Source organism: Sinocyclocheilus grahami, unplaced genomic scaffold (assembly GCF_001515645.1).
Source record: "Sinocyclocheilus grahami isolate Dianchi unplaced genomic scaffold, SAMN03320097.WGS_v1.1 scaffold1743.1, whole genome shotgun sequence".
NCBI lineage: Eukaryota > Metazoa > Chordata > Actinopteri > Cypriniformes > Cyprinidae > Sinocyclocheilus > Sinocyclocheilus grahami.
Genome location: NW_015506922.1, coordinates 128,101 through 150,708, shown reverse-complemented (window position 1 = coordinate 150,708; position 22,608 = coordinate 128,101). Strand labels below are relative to the sequence as shown.

General features: G+C 37.3%; 1 protein-coding gene across 1 annotated transcript in view; it reads left to right on the top strand.

Moving 5' to 3' along the window:
* Positions 1-1,435: 1,435 nt before the first annotated feature.
* The window catches only part of LOC107572388 (protein kinase C alpha type-like), a 132,858-nt gene continuing 111,685 nt past the window's right edge, over positions 1,436-22,608 (top strand). Inside the window, exons 1-2 of the mRNA XM_016258828.1 lie at positions 1,436-1,665; positions 3,119-3,150. Of these exons, the coding sequence (XP_016114314.1) occupies positions 1,499-1,665; positions 3,119-3,150 (199 nt within the window). The 5' untranslated portion in view covers positions 1,436-1,498. The remainder of the gene's footprint in view (positions 1,666-3,118; positions 3,151-22,608) is intronic.

Sequence of the window (22,608 nt, the reverse complement as noted above, 5' to 3'; positions counted from 1 at the left end):
GATCGAGTGGCCCATGGTGGCGGTGGGGTTATGGTATGGGCAGGCGTATGTTATGGACAACGAACACAGGTGCATTTTATTGATGACATTTTGAATGCACAGAGATACCAAGATGAGATCCTGAGGCCCATGATAATGATAATGCACGGCCCCATGTTGCAAGGATCTGTACACAATTCCTGGAAGCTGAAAACATCCCAGTTCTTGCATGACCAGCATACTCACCGGACATATCACCCATTGAGCATGTTTGGGATGCTCTGGATCGGCGTATATGACAGCATGTTCCAGTTCCTGCCAATATCCAGCAACTTTGCACAGCCATTGAAGAGGAGTGGACCAACATTCCACAGGCCACAATCAACAACCTGATCAACTCTATGCGAAGGAGATGTGTTGCACTGCGTGAGGCAAATGGTGGTCACACCAGATACTGACTGGTTTTCGGACCCCCCTCCAGTAAAACTGCACATTTTAGAGTGGCCTTTTATTGTGGCCAGCCTAAGGCACACCTGTGCAATAATCATGCTGTCTAATCAGCATCTTGATATGCCACACCTGTGAGGTGGATGGATTATCTCAGCAAAGGAGAAGTGCTCACTAACACAGATTTAGACAGATTTGTGAACAATATTTGAGAGAAATAGGCCTTTTGTGTCCATAGAAAAAGTCTTAGATCTTTGAGTTCAGCTCATGAAAAATGGGGACAAAAACAAAAGTGTTGCGTTTATAATTTTGTTCAGTATATGTGGTTGTACATACACATATGTAGTTGTTTTTTTTGGTGTTGACTTAGTGTTATGTTAGAATCGTTATTATACTCGTATACCTTTTGTTCTTTCATATTTTGAATTGTTTTTAACTTAATTTTTTGTTTAAGTTTTGACATTTTGTTGTACGCATTTGTCATTTTTATTTAATTTCTTTATTTTTAAAATGTGTGTAGGCTAAGTAGTATTTATAAAGCTTTAGCTTTTAGTTTTGGATCTGTTTTGAGTTGTTTTAATACTACAATTGATTGCTTCTGTTGTCCTCATTTGTAAGCCGCTTTGGATAAAAGCGTCTGCTAAATGACTAAAATAAAAATAAATAAATGCAAATTACATTAGTTTTTTTTTCCAAAGGCTTTAAAATACAAAAAATAAATATTATTGCATTTCAAATACGTATTTGAAATACATGTATCTGAAATACTGCCCATCCCTGTCTATAAATATCCATTATTTAGCCATGCAAATGGTTGTAATAGGTCGACAGACTGCTGTTCGACTACGTTTGAACGCGTTTCCAACAGTACAGATGGCGTTTTTCTAATTCTCTTCCACGGGATGGCGTTATGCACCCTCGCATTGAGTGACGACTGGCCAGGCAAGGTGGAGAGTGTTGACGTCAGTGTAAGTGAGAGAGGCGCGCGCTGTAACAGGAGAGACGCAGCTGAACGCGTACAGTAGACGCGTCGCGCAGCGGAGGAGACACACACCTGAGGAATAGCGGCGCGATGGCTGATCATCTGATACAGATCAATGACTCTTCCGCCGCTGTCAATCGATTCGCGAGGAAAGGAGCTCTGCGACAGAAGAACGTGCACGAAGTTAAAAACCACAAATTTACTGCTCGATTCTTCAAGCAGCCCACATTCTGCAGCCACTGCACCGACTTTATCTGGTAACATAGGCTACTCGGCATTCAGTACTCATGCATTACATGTGGAACTTTGAGAAAGTGCAGTCTTGAATGTTTGGTTTTTACAGGTGTCAATCATTTCTTACTTTTGATAGCGGCATGCATAATACGGTCTTCCTCAGTAATACATGAAAAACTATGTTTCCTTTCATAGGAAATTGTGGTGCATACACGAATAAATTAGCGTGATGTTTGCATTTTCAGTTTGTGAAAAAAATTGTTCTTTGGTATTTATTTAGCATATTGTCTATTTATATAGCATTTCAATTAATTTGTAATTTGCTAAGTTAACTGGATGATTTGTTTTCATGAGGCAAAACATCTTAAAATGACTTGCATGCACTCTTGAATCTTTTGACAGGTGTCGATCATCTCTTACTTTTATAGTGGCAAACATAATAGTCTTTCTCAGTAATGCATGGAAAACCTCTTCAAATTACTTAAATGTTGAAAATATGATGAGATATTTTGTAGTAGTGCCACTGCATGAAGCCACTTTATTTTATTTGGTCACTGTTTGTTTTGTATACACTCTAAAAAATGCTGGGTTAAATACAACCCAGTGCTGGGTTAAATAGGGACAAACCTAGCAATTGGGTTGTTTTGACCCAGCGGTTGGGTTGTAACTGGGGTCCAAACAGCCCAATTGTTGGGTTTGTCCCTATTTTACCCAGCACTGGGTTGTATTTAACCCAGCATTTTTTAGAATGTAATTTTATCATTTATTCATTCATTAGTCTTCCAACAGGCTTACGTGTTATTATTGTCATACATTTGCAATAATAATAATACTAAATACATTTAAACATTTTAATAAATCACACAACCCAGTGCTGGGTTAAATAGGGACAAACCTAGCAATTGGGTTGTTTTGACCCAGCGGTTGGGTTACTACCCAAAAGGTTGGGTTAAACATTTAACCCCACCCCATGGGTCCAAACAGCCCAATTGCTGGGTTTGTCCCTATTTTACCCAGCACTGGGTTGTATTTAACCCAGCATTTTTTAGAATGTAATTTTATCATTTATTCATTCATTAGTCTTCCAACAGGCTTACGTGTTATTATTGTCATACATTTGCAATAATAATAATACTAAATACATTTAAACATTTTAATAAATCACAATTTCAATATGTTTAATATGTTTAATTTAATCTTAAAGACGGTCGGTTACAGATAATGATAATGAGCTGTTAATGCACATTCACAAAACCATTTCATGACATAATGAATCTGGATTTGCTGAACGGATGTTTGGTATTGTTCAAGCATATTAATACCTAAATCCTGTTTTAATACTCTTCAACCTTTTACAATCATTAACGTTAAAGAAAAAAAAAATTCCTAGGAAAGTTGTTTTAAAACAATGAAAGTGATGCAGCTTTGTCACTAACACAGTTGTTTTTTTTTTCTTTCTCAAATGCAACTCTACAGGGGATTTGGAAAACAAGGTTTCCAGTGCCAAGGTACTGTGTGTGTGTGTATGTGTGTGTGTGTGTATACTGGTTTATATATCCTTGTGGGGACTTAAACCTGACTACACACAGACTCATGGGGACTCGTGTCACCCACGGGTACAAAAGCTTGTAAATCATACAGAATTAAGTTTTTTGAAAATCTAAAAATGCAGAAAGTTTCCTTTTAGGGGTAGGTTTAGGGGTAGGGTTGGTGTAGGGCAATAGAATATACGGTCTGTACAGTAGAAAAACCATTACACCTATGGAGAGTCCCCACAAGGATAGCTGACCAGACATGTGTGTGTGTGTGCGTGTGTGTGATGATTCTATCACTGATGCATGTGCTCATGTACTGAGCTTTACCAGGGTTTACTACTCTACTACACTACATCAGGGTAGATGAGGACGTTCAGTACAATCATGTTCAGTTTATTTCATAATTGTGGATGAAATAGGAACACATAATCTGGATAATAATGTGTTAAGTACTGGCCTTGCCAGAGCTCTGGCGTTTTTTGTAAGGGTCTTTGGCAAATTTGTTTAAGTCTTGGCTCTGCCATGTCATTGTTGGCTTCTGATAAATAGCAGGTCCCAAATACGAAAGGGTTTTGAAGAACACTACGTGGCTGTAAGCTCCATGTCCAGTTTTGAATGTCCAGAATTCTGTGCTTCTGTTCTGAAATTGCAACATCCTTGTGAAGAACTTGACCGTCTTGCACAAAACCCAGACCTGAACCCCAGTGAACACCTTTGATGAATGATGAGTTAGAATAGGAAGCCAGAGTCACGCACTTGACCTCAGCTAATAAGATGGTTGTCACTAACACTGTATCCCAAAGGTCTACCGGTCGTTAGTTAGCTTTGCATCTGATACGAAGATTACAAATAAGGATATAGGAAGTGCAGAAAGTTTGTAGCTGAAGGATCTAAGGATCCTTAAATGCAAACGGTGAGTGTTGCATCAAGAGAGTTTGGGTTGTGTTTTTATTTTCTTGTTTTTATTTAATTTATAATCCATTTATTCATGTAATCATTCATAATCATTAGTCATTTATATAATTTATTATTTGATTATTTTTATCATTTACCATTTATATCAATGATACTTTATTATTTTTATTATGTTTTAATATTTTATATTTCTTATTATTTTTCTTGCATATGCATTTTCATTGTTCAAACTCATGATTGTGGGGTTTCATGAACTGTTTTGTCTGTATGAGTAAGAGATAAGAGGGAATGTTTATGGAAATCCAAGGTTTATGGGATGTTGTGAATCAGTTGATATAACATTACTTGTTCAATTTGTGTTCGTCAGACGAAGTCTGAGCATTGAGACATACGCAACTAAGATTGTACAAATAAGATTGTGCAACTACGATTGCACTCTGTGCATTTTTTTAATCATCATCAGTTCGTCTGCTGCTTATGCTCTTCTCTGGTTTTACTCAGTCAACTTCTTGGCTGATAGAAGACTGTTAAACATTCGTTTTGGGTATGTTTGGGTACTAGACAAGACTTGCTGTTTACAGGTTTTGGGTATCGACAGCTCTGCCGAATAGTTGTTCTGTTACCAGACAAAACTGATAATTTCTGACAGGATCAGTCATCCGGGGCTGGATCTTAATTATTTTGGCGTGGAGTCTCGATCTATCATAGCTTTAGACAGCTGTAGCTTCTTTAAAACTTAACTGGCATAAAGCCATTCCAAGCAGGTCAAAAGAAAAAGATGCCAGGTAAGCAGTCTTGATTCTCAAGTTCCCTGGTCTATTAGACCGTGTCCTAACCAGGTGTGACAAATCAAGCAGTTTCTCTCTGCACACTGAAAGTGAAGTGCTGTGTAATGTGACCGCAAATCAAATCATATTTGATGTTTACTATACAGTTATATGCAGTGAAATGCACATCTCATCTGAGATTTCACTCAGGTCAGGGCCGACTAGTGCAACACTCCTGAAACTTAAATGGCCAACAAAACGAGTAAAACTAACATTGCTTGTCCATTTCTACTAAACTTCACCCGTCCCCGAGAGTTTAACACTATTTAGAGCAGGGGTGTCAAACTCAGTTCCTGGAGGGCCAGAGCCCTGCAGAGTTTAGATTCAACCCTAATTAAGCACACCTGATCCAACTAATCAAGTCCTTCAGGCTTAGTTGAAAACTATATGGTATGTGTGTTAGAGCAGGGTTGGAACAAAACTCTGCAGGGCTCCGGCCCTCCAGGAATTGAGTTTGACACCCCTGATTTAGAGTAAGGGTCTCCAATCCTGCTTCTGGAGAGCTACTGTCCTGCAGATTTCAGCTCCAACCTCAGTAAAAAACACACCTGAAACACCTAATCAATGTGTTCAGGGTTACTTGATACTTATAGACAGGTGTGTTGGAGCAGGGCTGGAACTGAAGTCTTTAGGATGGTAACTACATTTCACAACCAAACACACGCCACAATTGATACGGGAAATAACGTAAAAATCACGCGAGAGAGGCGTTTTTGTGCAAGAATGGATTTATTCCTGTCAAAAACGGTAGCACGCAAAAAGCTTGCAATCCAAGTTGTCTGTGCAATGATTTGCAGTGAAAAATAAAACATAAACAAAGAAGAATATGAAGGAGAGAATGGTTGCTTGCTGATGTTGCAGGTCTAATATAGCTCCTCCCCCTGAACTTTCCCTTGCCCTGTATCTTGCTCTCATGCATGGTATTTAAAAATAAAAATAAAAAATTAGGGATCAGCACCCGTAAAATCATATCAGTACTTAAAAGGGGAATCTTTTCATCTTGGCTCTTGGGGATCATTGAGCTGAACTACAGGATGAGACGAGAGCTGGCAGACTCAGATGGTCACAGATGGCAAAGGTATTTTGTGTATCGTCCTGTCAACTGGACATTTGCCATGGAAGATGGTCAAGTTTTTGAGGATGTGTGGGTACATCAGTGAATATATTTCCAAAGACCTCTGCAGTGTTGGACCAGACACATACTTTACATAAGTGCATAAGAGTGAATGGCTGGTCAAAGCATTGTAAGCATGCGGTCCTGATGTACATGCTTAGCATGCATTCCTTAGTCCTATTGGGATTTCACAGGACTTTTTTTCTGTTTTATGCAGTCAAAAATGCTTCAGCTCTTCTCAAAAATGCTGATGATATTTGCAGCATTTTATAATGACAAGAAAACTGAACGCATATTGAATTTTTAGACTTGGAATTATATATTTTGATTAGCTAAAAATGCTTTCCCACCTCAGAAAATGTTTTTTTTTGTTTTTCTAAGAATAAGACAAGAATGCAAACTGTCGCAAATGATGTGATGATTGGTTGAGTTTGCATGAATTCTTGCAAACACAAAAACCCAGGAGGGACTAGAATTTCTGCTTTAGTGTGCTGGTAACAAACTTCATTACAAAGGAGGGCAGCAATAAAGTTTCCCTCAAATATCTGTGCCATCGTCAATAGTGATGTCCACAGCTCACACAGAAATCACTTTCAAACCAAGCAGCTTTCTGTTGGTCAGCTTTTTATTTGCGTGACCAACTTGAACATGAGTGAACTTTTTTGCCGTCACGTGAAACTCCCGAACACACAGATTCAAATGAAATGTCAGCAAAGTGCCCACAAAATTGTGCAGAGCAACAGTAAATTTGACCGCACCTTTAGTGCAATTATCAGATCGGAAGAGACTGTGATTTAGTCTGATACACTCTGTGTTTCTGAGTGAAACATGGCATTGTGTTTATTTACAATGGCTACATTTACATGCAACCAAATAATCTGTTTGTAATCGGATTTACAGCTCAATCGGACTGAAAAGCCTTCATGTAAACACCTTAATCTATCTGATGAAATTTCGATCGGATTGAAGGGGGTGGTTTATTCCTTTTCTAATACAATTGAGAGTGCATGTAAACACTTGATCGGATTGAACCCCGAAACTGAAAGGACTGCGCATGTGCAATGACTTAGAAATAGCGCAATGACGTATGACACGCAGAACGAGCGCTTCTTCCTTTTGAATAAAGTGTTGTATAAATGCGTGCCCTGTCATAATAAAACTCTCCTTTCACTCGGCAACTGTGAAGTGGAGCAGGACAACCTCCCACCAGTCCTTGGGCGCAGGGAGGGGCATTTTTACTGTGTGATAAATATGAGCAGCACGGCACAGTGGTTTATATGTATATTTATCCATAAATGGATAAATATTAATTCTGCTGTTAAAAACAAACAAAGAAACCGTGTAGGAGAGTGGTTATTATGTGCAAACCGTGAGAAACTCTATATTTGTGCAGTGTGTGCATGTAAAAAAAAATCAATTCCGATTTGAAGCTTTTGACATATAAACACGCACATCAACCCCGTCACTTCATTTAGCGTTCATCTAAACACTACATTCAGATTCATCAATCGGAATGAATTCAGTCCGATTGAACCAAAAATTGTGCATGTAAACGTAGCCACTGTGTTCTGGTGTTTTCAGTAGTGGAACTACTTTCGCAGTAAATGCTGCTCCACACAAACACCATCTCTGCTGTGCACCTCAGTTAAAGTCTGCACGAAATCAAAAATGACACTATTTAATCTTTAATTCCAATCCAATTCGAAATCTGAAAATTTTGGCAGAGAGATGCGGTAAAATAAAACCCCGCCCTCTAATCAATATTCTGTTTCATTTGGAAATACATCACAATGCTGAAGTCGGTAGCATTTGGTAATGCAATATGCGCCAGGATCACTTTAATTTCAACATTCCTGTGTACATTGTCTTCAGCATTTTCCAAATGTGTGCACAAATTTTGCTTGCTTGCCGTTAATGCCATTATATAACTCACTTTGGAATATAAATTGCAGCACCTCTCAGATGATGAAAAACATGACATATTGCAGAAAATATGGTACTTATGTAATAGTTCATTTATGACTTTAAGCAACTGAGTTGAATTGTACATTTTGAAACTCAGCGAGACATTAAATCAGTCCTACGTAGCACAAACGTAATGGAAGTCAGCCTACAAGCAAACATTGAGGTGAAAGTCCCTTAGAGCTTTTGGCGAGCATGTCATGCGACCCTGTCATAACTGCTTCCTGTTTCCAAGCACCTACCACATGGTTACATAGTCTGAGTCCTTAATTAAGTGTCATTGCAGTCAGCATGTGTTGCTCCAGCCGACTGTAACCTCTGTTCGTGCAGTAACCTGCCTGTCTGCATCTACTTCTTAACTGGAGAATGTGTTGCATGCAGAGAAGTGAGGACAGCATGAGAACATGAAGAAAACTGGCTAAAACAAGCATGCTAGCGTGCTCTGAACAGGCTGACAGTAGGGCTGTTGGTGAGCTCACAGATGGCTTCACTGATGGAGGGTTGGCCGTGGGAGCTGGTTGGTGTGCAGTGGAGTGGGAAGTGAACATGAGGGCCAGGCCAGAGAGTGCATGTTCTTGGAAGGATTAGGGGGATGTGTAATGGTGTGTAACAATGAAAAGGCTTCTGATACCTGACCAAGAGCTTTGAGACTCGTGATGAGGGACACCAGACCTGTGCTCGCCTGCGTTTTGAGCTTGTTGCTCCAAAACCTCTACTGAGAGATAACTGAGATTCATGAGGTATCCTGAACAAAATCAGTGGCTGGGTTTATGAAAAACACTTGCATCGTGTCCCCCCCTTAATATGGTGTGTATTTTAAATAGTAATTTTAGAGGTGCACTATGCAGAATTTTCACAAAAAAAGTATCATACAAAAAGAATCCCTCTTAATCATTACTAATGATCCACAAGAAGTGTGTTGCGATTTTTGTGTCTACAGAGACATTGTCCTCTGCCTGTATTTTCTTATTTACATTTTCTATTACTGTGCTCTGGATGTTTCTGGGCCGTAGCCCTTGGTCAGTTTTCAACACAAAAACTATTTACTAATGTTGCTATTGCCTATTGACTGCTATCTGTAACTCAGCAGATTACTAGGCATTGTAATTACGTTTTTATGATGACATAGTTACTGTTTGTTAGCGAGCTAGTCTGTAGATGGCTAAACTCGCTTGCGAATTGTGGCCAGCCATCTAATTATTAGCGTAACTATTCGTTCATATACACAAAAATGCCATTAATGGATGATTAACACAATATAAAAAAAAAAAAAGCAAAACACCTCATCACTCATCTTCTGAGCTTTTGGCGGTGTTGAGCCACCCACGAGGAGGAGTCAAGTTTGAATCTTTTGTTTACAAACAATAACTGAAAATCCTGCATAGTGCACCTTTAAGGAGCCTTTCTCAAGATGGAGCCATCTGTTGCATTCATTTGCGCTGTCTTTATGCACTCTTTCTAGAGTGAATGTGTGTGTCTGTGTTTGTGCTGTTAGTGAATGTGTTCTGTGTATAGGCGTTCACATATGTGCTGAATGCTGCTCGGATGTTATGGCATAATGATAAAATTAAGTATTTGACTTGTTTTTGTGGAGTTGTTACTGAATTTCAAACTCAGCAAGAACTCACATCACACATAGTCATTTTATCGCCGATCATTGTTTATATTATCAATTATCATTGTCACTTAAGTGTACACGTGCACATCCCAAGTAGTACTAATATGTATTATATGTAGTAAGTGTTATGTTGTAATGCTTAATTAATTACTAACTACTTGACCATTAAAGTCAAATTTGTAATGTTGTGGGTTATTCCATTTATATTTGCTTTTAGGGGCATGCAAAAGTACTAAAATGCTTTCTAGAATGAAGAATGAATTACTGTAGATGATGCATCTGTATCATATAGTCAGAGGCATGCATCTGACTCACAACTAAACACACAGAATGATGTCATTACAATAAACTAGCTCGCTGGTTTCAGCTGGTCTAACTCAGACTAGCTGGTGTTTAATTGCCTTTAAGTGGTCTCCAAGCCTGACCTACTAACAAGTGCCCAAAACCAGTCTGGGGCCAGCTAAGACCACCAAATTGTTTGGTCTGAATTAAAGGGATAGTTCACCCAAAAATAAAAATTTTATGTTTATCTGCTTACCCCCAGGGCATCCAAGATGTAGGTGACTTTGTTTCTTCAGTAGAACACAAATGAAGAATTTTTACTCAAACCGTTGTAGTCTGTCAGTCATATAATGGCAGTCAATGGGCTCCACAGCTTTAAGAGTAAAAAAAACATACACAGACAAAACCAAATTAAACGTTGCTGCTCGTGACGATACATTGAGGTCTTAAGACACGAAACGATGGGTCTGTGCAAGAAACTGAACAGTATTTATATAATTTTTTACCTCTGATCCACCACAATGTCCAACTGTCCTGAGCGCGTTCACAACATCTAGATAATATGTGAGTTTCCGAGTTGTGATGTTGGAAGGGGCATGACTATTTAAAACATTGGAAATGATCTAAATATATTGAGACCAGTGAGTAGCAAGCAAGTTTGTAGTGAATTATAATGAATGATTTTGCAAGTTATTTTAATTTTATATGATGTGAAGTTGTGATAACTGGCGATAGATAACAAGATAAACCAAGCAGCTTCATGCTTACCTCATGTAAATAAAAGACTGCATTAACTTATTTCCGCTAAATTTTTAAAATGACATAATTTGAGATAAAATGCAATCTGACTTTCTATTTTTAAACAGGAGATTTAAAGTGCCCCTGTTATGCCTTTTCGAATATTACATTTCTTGCAGTGTGTCATGTAGCTGTATGTGAACAAACTATCTGCAAAGTTGTGAAGCCAACAGTGCATGATAAATAAATGTATTGTCTATCAAAAAAATAAAAAATAAAAATAAAAAAGCAGAGTCGGCTCGCAATTGCCTAATCGAGTCATCAGGAATTCGAATCTTATTATTTTATGGCTCTACGTCACGAAGTAACACATTTGCATAATGTCTGTCCACTAGGGCTGCATGATAAATCGAAATGGAATCGAAATTGGACAGAAGCTGCGATTGTCATGCGTAGCTTTCAGTGAAGCACGGTTCTGTGATCAGCAGTAAATCTCCTGGTAAAATAAAATCAATTTTTTTGAGAAAACTAACGTGTTTTTTTTACCTTGCATGCATGTAAACCTGTTTTAGGAGACTCCTAAAACAATATTAGCAACCTTAAAAATGGCATAATAGGGACACTTTAAATAATCAAATGATACAATATTATTGTTACATTAAATATGAACTTATTCTCATTATTCCAAGCATGTGCCATTATATTCACAACAGACAATCATGCAACCGACCATGTGAGCAGCGCGCGTTCCCACAAAACTCGCTCCTCCACTGTGAATAAATCGCCATCCGAATGCATGAGTTTTATCACGGAGGTGCCATGCAAATTTATTTTTCCGACGCCCACATGAGAAACAATTACCGTCCGAATAGGGCTAATGACCACTCTTAAATTTCTGCAAATGCTTCAGAGTTGCTGTAAGCCTCTTGGTAGTCTCTCTGACCAGTTTGCTCCTGCTCTTTCATCCAGTTTGGAGTGACGTCCTGATTAAGGGATGGTCTGTGTTGTACCAAATACCTTCCACCTCTTAGTAATATACTTCACTGTGCTTCTAAGCATTGATAAAGCCTTTGACATTTTTTTTGTATCCATCTCCTAACTTTATTCCTGAGATCTTTTGAAAGTGCCTTGCCACCTATAGTTGACTGTTTGCTTCAGTTGAACTATAAGGACTGAAATGCTCCAGGAAAGTTATTTTCATGCTGAGCTAATCAAAATGACCACAGCTGATCACAGTTGAAAGTCAAATGGCTTTGTGTGCCACTGAGAATGTGATTAGCTACCCCTGATTGAGATTACAAGTCATTTTTAGGAGGGAGTGATCCTTTTTCCATCTTTTTCCTTTTTCTTTTTCTGACATGTTAGGTGCTATATATTCCACTTGGATATTATAAATTGCACTGAGTAAATACAGCTGTATAAAACAAAAACTGTATCTTCATTTCATGCTGCAAGGCAACAAAATGTGATTATTTTAAAGGGAGGTGATTCTTTACCATGTTAATACATTATATTGACATCTTGATGAATGGTGAGAGAGTTTGGCTGTGTTGTTGCTGTGTTGAGCTCTGAATTGTAGTGTAGGAGGGGAGCACTTCACCTCATCTCAGAGTACAGCTGAGCTCATTAACCAATCAGCCGGCAGAAGTGAGGGGGAGGCGAACACGAGCTGTGATGAGAACGTGAAACAATAAACACGTTACACAATGGCCTGCGCTCCTTCTGAGAAGTCGAACTCTTAAAATGGTTTGCTCTGTTATTACTTATAGCTAATAGAAGGTTTTCTGTGCTCCTGTAATGTAGAATAATTTTAGTTTGGCACAGCGTTTCCTGCTGGGAGAACACAAGCGTTGCATCGCTTACTGTAAATGACACAAGCTGTAGAAGTTACACTTCGAGCTGCTGCATGAGTCGATGTGGAAATGAGGCTGGGATTAACGTCAATTTAGATAATTCAAAATGGGTTTGCTGACAGAACAATGCCTAAGTGTGTGTAATTTTTTTTAATGCCCTTATGTTAGTATGATATTGTTTTATAGGTTTTTATAGGCAGATTTTTACATGCACATGTTCTTGTTTTCATATTTATGAGGTTAATAGCATTAATTGGCCAGGTTCAGCACATGATGAGCATGACTTATTTCCATCTCTGTCTTAAAATTCTTTAACTGTTTTAATCATTTCTCTCAAACATTAAAACTATAAACACAAATGTTTTATCAAATAAAATGTTGAAGGAGAAGCTTTTATTTAGGGTATGATTGGTTATCATAACGGTTATCATACCATATAATCGGTTACCTTGCTTATCAGGGTTAAGCATGGTCTGAGAAAACCTTATTCAATACCTCAACAGAAATTAGTTTGGGTTCAGGTGAATTTATCCTTCAAACAAAAAAGGAATGAGATCAGCTGTGACAGCCACACAATTTAAACATATTTTATACATTATGTCTGCAATGTATAAAAGAATCTAACCTAGAATCACCACAATGTTAATATCATTCTCGGTTGTGTGGATCCGTGCCTAAAATAGCCACAATTATGTTCATTTTAACTTTTTTCCCCCCAGTGATTTGAAGTTGACTTGCATTATCGGACCAAAGAGAGATATCAACCATAGATTCTCTGGATAAAAGGCGTTTCTGAAAGCTTGTGATTGTTGTTTAGTCTTGCTCTTAGAAGCTTCTGAGATTCAACCAGGCCTCAAAGTAGCTTGTCCATCACATGCCCCCGAAAAGTAATTGTGAGTTGGATGTTCTCAAGATCTTCTTGTTTTGTTTTGTTCAAAACTACAGAATCTGGATTTGAATGTTGGGCTAATTCTACAGGGAATGGTAAGTGTTTTTGACATCGGATCTTCTGCTCGTTTATAGTTGCCATCCTTTCCTTCTATTTAAATTGCTGGCCTGCCAATCCTCATGTTTGGGTTTTATTTCATATGTGTTTTGGGTGATCTAATCAAAAGTAGTGGTCAACCGATACGGGTTTTTTGACAGCCGATGCCGATATCTTGGAAAGCAGGGTGGCCGATGGTCGATATAAAGCCGATATAATTGTATTTCTTTAATTTATATTTAGGAAATTTGAAATCATTTGAAAATGGATTAAAAATAATTGTGTAAAATAAACATACTTTAGAAGACAAAGCATTTTTCACAAATAAATAAATATTTAATAAAAATCTAATTAAAAAGGAAGTAAACACTAACACTGTAACCAACAGGGCACTCAGTATTCCGTTTGTGAGCATTGGGAATACATTTTTATTTTCAAATAAAGCCAAGATAACACTAATTTTACATACAGCACGCAATGAAAATGACATGAATATGACAGTGGGCAAATGCATAAAACACAGCATAATTTGAAATCACGAGTTTAGTTTGTCGATCGCGCGTCTCCAAGCAGAATTCTCCTCCTGTCAGCATTCAATTTGCACGGACCGACCGTCACCCAGAGAACACGCGATCAACACGCGATCTCAACTAGATTCGACTAAGTCTGCAAGGTTTGTGAAATTAAATGTTCATTAGTCATTCAAAGATTTGTTTAAATGATATAAATGCATATTTGCTGAATGCTGACGGCAAACGAGAAAGTATTATAATGTTTGCCTTTCTATTACTAATAATATTAAAGCAATCGTTATAATACTTTTTTGTATACAATTAAATTATTTTGTTTAACAGTTCTATTTGATTATTAGATAGACTTCTATCCATATTAGACAGAACTGAACGACGACAGCGAACAAGACGGAGAATGTCAGTGGTCAAAATAAAATCAAAATAAAAGTCCGGCGCACCTCGAACACATCGGCCAAACAGAAAAACGTATCGGCCGATGAAAAAATTCCAAATATCGGCCGATATATCGGCCTTGGCGATATATCGGTCGACCACTAATCAAAAGTGGACAGCGCAAAATAAAGCTACAAACTTCTGATTAAACACTGAATATCAAACCACATTTGAAGGTGGTAAAACATGTATTTTGTGTCTTGCTAATGCATTCTTATGTGTCCTGGATAAGAGTACCGCCTATTCACCTAAAACACAATTATCGCACCAAAACAAGGATTATAAACTTAGCTGATTAAGTGCATTAAGTAATTAAGTTGCTGGTTTTGTGTTAAGTACACCATTGCAAAGCCAAACATTTTCATGCCTATTTCTCTCCTAAATCAATCAAAAAGTTTGATCTTCTGTCAGATTCACCGCTCTCACACAAGACTTCAATCAGTCTGAGCCAGCCATTATTTTCCATTTGCATCATTCATCTAAAAAGAAACTGGTAATTCAAGCCAAATCCTTCAACATATCCTCTGAGTGACACCAAATGACATTAATTACAGTGAGAGTAATGGCTCGCTCCGTTAGCTCTAATTATGTGTAATGCAACTCATGCCTCTTCCAGAGCACCAACAGCTCGTCACACGAATGAAGCGCTCTGTTGCCTGGGTTACGGCTCATCTGGGAGCGATGGCTGCGATGAGGGAAAACGCTGGTGATGTCACAGCGCTCCCCCGCACAGGCCGGCATGTCCAGCTGCCCGAGTCACCGCATATGACAGCACACGTTTATTGCAGTGTTTGCAAGACTCTATTGATTTGTTTTGAGCCTGTAATCTTAAATACTACACATTCAGAATTATGGCCAAACCTCTTAACCTACGCACTCCGTTCAAACGCTGTTTTGTGAACTTTTGCTATTAGCTGTGCTTACATTGATAGAATGTCTCCATTCTTTAAATAGACATACATCACAAATACCATTACCATTTATTGATTTAGCAGACACTTTTATCCAGTTTGACCTACGAACAAGGAATACAACAACCGATTCATCTTAAGAAGGCAATAACTGAGAAGTGCTAGCAATACAAGTTTCAAACATTGTCCAGAATAGTACAAACTAGAACAGGGGTGTAATACGGACATGACATGCGTGAAAAAATAAAAATAAAAATATACAAGTTTCAAACATTGTCCAGAATAGTAATAGTACAAACTAGAACATAATACGGACATGACATGCGTGAAAAAATAAAAATAAAAATTTCAGGCAACATGCCTGTTACCATCATAGTTGTGGGAATTGATAATTTGTGTCCATGATATAAATATATTTTTTCCCCGCATCTCACGTCTGGGGCTCTGTAGTACATGAAGAAGTGAAAGCATAGAATACTTTTTTTCTGCTTTTCAGTTGTCTTGTGCATGCTTTTTTAGAAATCTGTTCTAAGGAAATAGTACCTGTATCATCTGAATCACTTTGTTGTTAGTTCCTCTTTGCAGAGGCTTGCACAAATAGCCATCATGATATGAGTGTGCCACAGGTTTTATGACTGTCAGGAATACAATGTTCTCAACACAATCATTTTTAGGTTGCTGACTGCTTAAGACAAGGGCTCATCTAATTAGCAGCATCAGAGAGGTGGGCTAATTAGCGCCTGTTCTGTGGAATCATTTAGGCAGAGCTGTGACAAATGCACACACACACACACACACAAACCTGTCAACACAGTCATCTATCAGCTCAGAGCTGGAAAAGATGCTGATGTCAAGATGTGACCTTTGCTAAAGGCATTACTGTCTGCTAATGGAAATAGAGTATAAAACAACATGAACCAGAACTCTGAGTCACATTATTCACATTCTTATTTATATTATTACAATATTATTTATATTTTGTATAATCCTTCTTACCAAAAACCTTCTTTTCTCATCAAGATAATATAACAGTCTTTGAATATATATATATATTTTTTTTGCCCAATACATTTTTATATTCACTTGAGTGTACAAATAATCATCAAATGTATCTAGCATTTAATACACTGGATTATCCAACCTTAGGCATTGCCACATGGTTATTTAACATTTGAATTTTCGCAATATATATGATTCTGCATATGTTTCCTTCTCATGCTGAAGCTCATACTGACCCAAAATACCTTGACAGCGTGATTAATGAGGCTCTAAAGTAAAAATCGCAAGCATCTGCTGTTCTTATTCCACACACACAAACATACTGGTCTTTTATGCATCAGAAAAAGTTATACTTTATATTTGGAACGGAATCATAAAGCCTTTATTTCTGTCAGCTATTTTTTTTTTATCAGCACATAATAAATTACAGCTTATTAAATTATCATTTGAATAATGTTTGCTTGGAAAATGAGCATATGCATTGCTGTGCATTACTTATAATTGTTATGGCTATTTGGTTAAAGCACTTGTACTTTATTAAGCATCAGTACTAAACTACTTTATTAATACCTATCCATACTGAATTTCAATGTACTTTTGTTCCATGTGATATATTTCTGCTCAATTCAAGGTTTAGGGTAATTTTTAATAATTACTCATGTTTAATATATTACAGTGGTTATTTGTGTATTTGTTTTTCTTTTTTTATGTTATAATTTTTTTGTGCTTGTACTCCATTGTTGCAAAACAAACTGCTCCCGAGTACAGTAAATTGTAAAAGTAAAGTTAAACATTTTATATCAGAAGTTAATTTAGAAATTCATGTTAGAAGTTCATTTGTTCAGGTAAAGTAAACTGACTGCTACAGTAGCTTGTTGTGTTAGTAAGTCCAAAGTTTATCTGAATTCTCCAACTAAAATTCCCATTACAGTTGTACAAAATATTGAAAATCACATATTACAGCAATATCCATTTGAAAAAAGCCCTGATCTTTGCTATTGGCCATGGTTTGATATAGATGACAATTTTACAAAAATAAAACTTTTTATTTCAAGTAGTTGAACAATTTCGAGTTGTCAAACGTGCATCCAATTATCTTTATACATTATTTGATGTTGAGTGTACAAACATTCAGACTTGGCACCAGACAGTGCATGTGTGAATGCATTATCAGGGAGTGCATCTGTATGTAAATGCATCGTCAGAGAATTTGTGCAACTGCATTACCAGAGAATGCATGTAGGAATGCACACATTGTTGAGCAGAGAATGTGACGTGTGTATTTAGTGTGAATGTGTGCGTTAGAACAGGATGTGTTGTATTATGATGCAGTAATAAGACAAACCCTGCAGCACTGAATCAGTGCAGTCATCGTCTGTGCAGGTGTGTCTCAGTCATTATCATACATACATACACCTAAACACACATCATGTTGTCTTACCACCTCTGCTGTCACATGTCCTGTGTGTCCTCACCTCTCTCTCTCTCTCCCTCTGCTGGGAGACAGTTGAACCCCCGGCTGGGATCTGGCAGTGTGAACATACTAATTGAAGGCACTTCTCCCCTCCAGCTGTGAGCTTCCCTCCAGCCTCCCTGTGTTCTGTGAAAGCAGACAACAATGATACAATCAATCTGCTATACATGCATATATCAGCTTCCATTTCCATTCACACAAATCTGAATGCCATCTCTTCTGTCAATCTGAGTTTCTGTTCTAACCAGCCACAACTAGGCTCATCACAATACCAGCATTTTATTAGTTGATACCAAAACACCAGTAAAATGTCATGATACTTGATAAAAACATCGATACCACAACAATACCTAATTATGCTACAGAACACTCCTTTGTTTTAAAGGAATCGGTAACTATCATGAAATGCATGAATTATAGGTATTTCTCAATTAAAGGTACAGTAAGCGATTTCTGAGAAACACTGTTGATATTTGAAATTAACACTCAAACCAACACACCTCTTCCAAAAAGAAACACACCCCTTCTTTCATTGCTCAAAAACATGCTATGCAACACAAACAAACATATTTTTTTTCATGATCTGCTGGTCCAAGCTCCCTATTATATAACATGATAGACCAAGTAACAAACAGTGTTGGGGTAACGCATTACAAGTAACGCAAGTTACGTAATCAGATTACTTTTTTCAAGTAACTAGTAAAGTAACGCATTACTTTTTAATTTACAAGAGAATATCTGAGTTACTTTTTTAAATAAGTAACAAGTTTTTTTTTTCCAATTTATTGATTGACAGCTCTCCTGTCCCCATGTTGAGAGAAATCAGAAGATGATACTGTAGTTCTAAAATAAATATGAATATACGTTAATTCATCTCACTCACAAAAAAACTAAAAACACAGATTCAGTATTCTTCAAAATGAATAAAAATAATGCAACTCAGAATATGATGCAAACCTGCAATAATTAAATGTTAAACACAAATATCCTTTATGTATTTAATCCCATTCTATTAACCAATGTCTTTGCTTCTGACCTTCGATGATCCAGTTCAACCGTACGAAGCAAAAATTACTTTAAACATTTGTCTTTTTTTATTGAAGTGTGTTGAAATTTCTTCTTCTGCATTCTACTGTACAGACATACATTCAGCTTATTCATTTCACTTTTGGTGGGAAAAGGCTTTTATTTTTGCCAAAAAAAATAGAACTTTTATTTTATTTCAAACAAGCCCTGTCCAGATTTAAAAAGTAACACAAAAGTAACATTACTTTCCATAAAAAGTAACCATGTAACGTAATTAGTTACTTTATGGAGTAACGCAATATTGCAATGCATTACTTTTAAAAGTAACTTTCCACAACCCTGGTAACAAACCTACTACAAACGTAAAAATTAGGGATACACCGAAATGAAAATTCTTGGCCGAAGCCGAACCCGAACAAAATTAAACACTGGGCCGAAGGCCGAACACATTTTTTCCCCCCCATGTATTTTGCCAATTTTTTTTTTTTTTTTTTCCACCATTACATAAATCGTCACAGTTTGTCAGAAAACCCAAATGCAGAACGGACAGGGGAAACAGTGTTTATTAACAAAATGAGAGCACAAAAGGATGAGGCAGGAAGACGGTCCACACAATAAGGCAGGGCACACGACAGGAGAATGGGCTGGTCGGGGATGGGGGTAGCTCCAGACTCTGTAGCAAAAGGGGACTAGGTAGCAGCTCAAAGAACCACAGGCTTGGCCCTGGGGATGGTGACTCTTGAAGCACCAAAATGTCTGCCAGGTCAGAAGAATCAACGACCAGTGAGGACTCAGGAAGCAGGGCAGGAACCAACTCGACAGACACACTCACATACAAGACAACAGGAGAGACAAGAGATAGACACGGATCAAAAGTAAAAACTTGCAAAACTATGACTATAGGGAAATAAAACAAAGGAAAAACAAATAATAAAACACTAGAAAAAAAAAATGTAAACTTGTGAAAACAAAAGGATACCAATAGGAAAAAATTTACTCGAACTACAAACAAAATATAAATAAAAACAAGACAGCAACCTTGCTGAAAACTAGAAAGAAAATGAAAAAAGACAAAATCAAAAAGGCTCAGGAACTAAAATAAAAGAACTAAACCACTAAGACTCTAACTAGACTATAGACTAAACAAGAACAAAAACTAGAACTAACAAGAGGAAAACCAGACTGGATGCAATATACTAAATAGTACGCTCTAACAAGCCTAAAAACAATAGCACGGCAAATACACACACAAAACGAACCAGCAAAGACTAGAGGGAAATGAGCACAATATAAAGGGATCAGAGCACACGAGGATCAGGTGAGCACAATTGGACAAACAAGGACTAAACAAGGGGACGTGGTGATTGAAAATGAGGCAGGACAAGAGGAGCACATGGCCAACACAAACAAAGACACATCCATGTGCTCAGGCACAAAATAAACAAAGATACATTAAACAAAGACAGGACAGACAAGACTGTCAGAGCAGGATCCTGACATAAATTAAAAAGCCCAAATGTGCTTTTTACTGTTTTGTCTTGTTTTTCAAAGAAAAGAAAATCAATTACAAAACAACAATTTAAAAATATTTAACACTGAACATTTTTTAACATTCTACCAGACACTTTACCAACAAAGCACAATTTAAATAAGTTAGTAAAATAATATTTTTTGGCCATCAGACCCCCTTCTTGAATCAGGCATGTATTTTTTATTTGTATTTTACTGTACAATTAAAAGCAGCCTTGCTGAGAAGAGACTTCTTTTAAAACATTAGAAAATATTACAGATCCAAATTTGAACACTGCGTGTGAATTTTATAATAAATGTATTAAAACAGAGCTGTTGTAATGATTATTATCATTATTATTGTCTTACTTTTTATTTTATTTTACAGAACAACAGTAAAATTACAATACTAACATTTATGAACGTTGATAAGAGTTCTTGCTTTTTCTCAACTTTTATTTAGGCGTAAAGTCTCATTACGAATACGTCGTACGTATCGCATTGTCACATGCCTTGTAAAAATTCATAAAAATGTGACTGAGCAACTGACGACTGTATCAGCTCAGATTTTGCATAATAAAGATAAACCTATAAACCTCTCTCATAATAAACCTCTCAATCTGCGCTGGTTGCTATTTGATCGCGTCATATCATTGTTTGGTACAATTTATTCGGTCTTTTCGCTTATTGCTATTTCGGTGTTCGGCTGAATAATTTTGGTTGCCAAATATTCGGTGCATCCCTAGTAGAAATGAAGAATTCAGTAACTGCAGCATAAAAGTTGGCATGAAACTGAAACCTGTGACCAACTTTGCTATCATTTAGTCGTGTTATATTTCCAAGTAAAACAGCTATCAAACAAGAAAAAAGCATTTGAGAGGACTTGATTTTATCTGTTGGTTGTTGATTGGATTATGAAATATGAGGGTTTTATATTGGAACGAAGGCAGATCTGAATGCAGTTGGCTTAACTGAAGTGTGGCCTTGTATAGTCAGATGTCAAGTGAGTCATATGCAAGTGCAATTCAAGTAAACAGAAATCGCAAAACTAATGCCAAACTAAAGTACACTGTAAAAGAATATCTGGAATTTTGGTATTTATAGTTTGCTGGCATTTCCTTCAACCCTAAAACACAACAATATACAACGAATAATTCAAAATATGGGTAAAATTCCTGTGAAAAAATCTATATGGAAAATTCCTTCATATTAACACAGTACATTGGCCCCTGTTTTTACAGACTTTTCTTGGAGTGATAACTACTTGCTGTGATTTTGTTGTTCTGTGTATTTCACTTTCAGCAATAATCCAAAATAAAAAAATTGCAAGTGGAAACTTGCCATGTCATGACTAATTCAGACACTGTAAATTTTGTGGCCGGCTGAAGGTTGGACAGGATGTTGTGAGCTGCTCAGAGGAATATTTTATATGGTTTTGACATGTTAACTGAGCGGCTCTGAGCCCTAAATGGAGTGCAAACTTAGAAGTGGATGGAAATCCTGACGTGTCTTTATCCAGCTGCAAATCTGTCAGATTAGAGCAACGGTCTTGTGCTTAATGCCTGATGTGAAATCACTGCTAGATATGATAGCTGGCTTTTATTAGCACTTATGGGGCCAGTTGCATAAACTTAGCCTTTGTTAAGACAAAGGGCTAATCAGTCTTATTTTTGGATTCAACTTAGACTAATCTACAATTTAATGTAACTGAATAAAAAAAGTCTTAAAGAAAAATAAATTTATGACTAACTTGTAAGACTAGTCTAGGTATGATAGCTAGCACATCTGGTCTGAATTGCAGTTTTGTTTAGACTAGAGATGTGGATTGTGTTCATATTGAATACTTGATGACTGACTCGATTACCGGTTTCAAGATATACCGCGATTTGAAAATTTCACAGTTTCAAAACCACTAATATTTCCCGTTATACCGTTCTTGCGGTATGCACTGTTTTTCATGTCTCCTCAAAGACTGAAAGCACGTGATGATGATTTCCTGCTGATTACAGAACCGGCATTACTATCAAAATGCGCATGACAATCGCATTCGATTAATCGTGCAGCCCTAGTGCAGTGTAGAGTAACACGACCCTCCTCCTCCTGTTGGTGCGAGCGAGCGGTCAGTCACGTGTGTGTAGGATGGCCGAACTTAAGGAGCTATATAAATATGAAGTCTGTAAATGCCCGTTAACACAGGCCAGAGATGCTGAAGACGGACGCAAAGAGAAAAATACTGTAGCAGGCAGATCACTC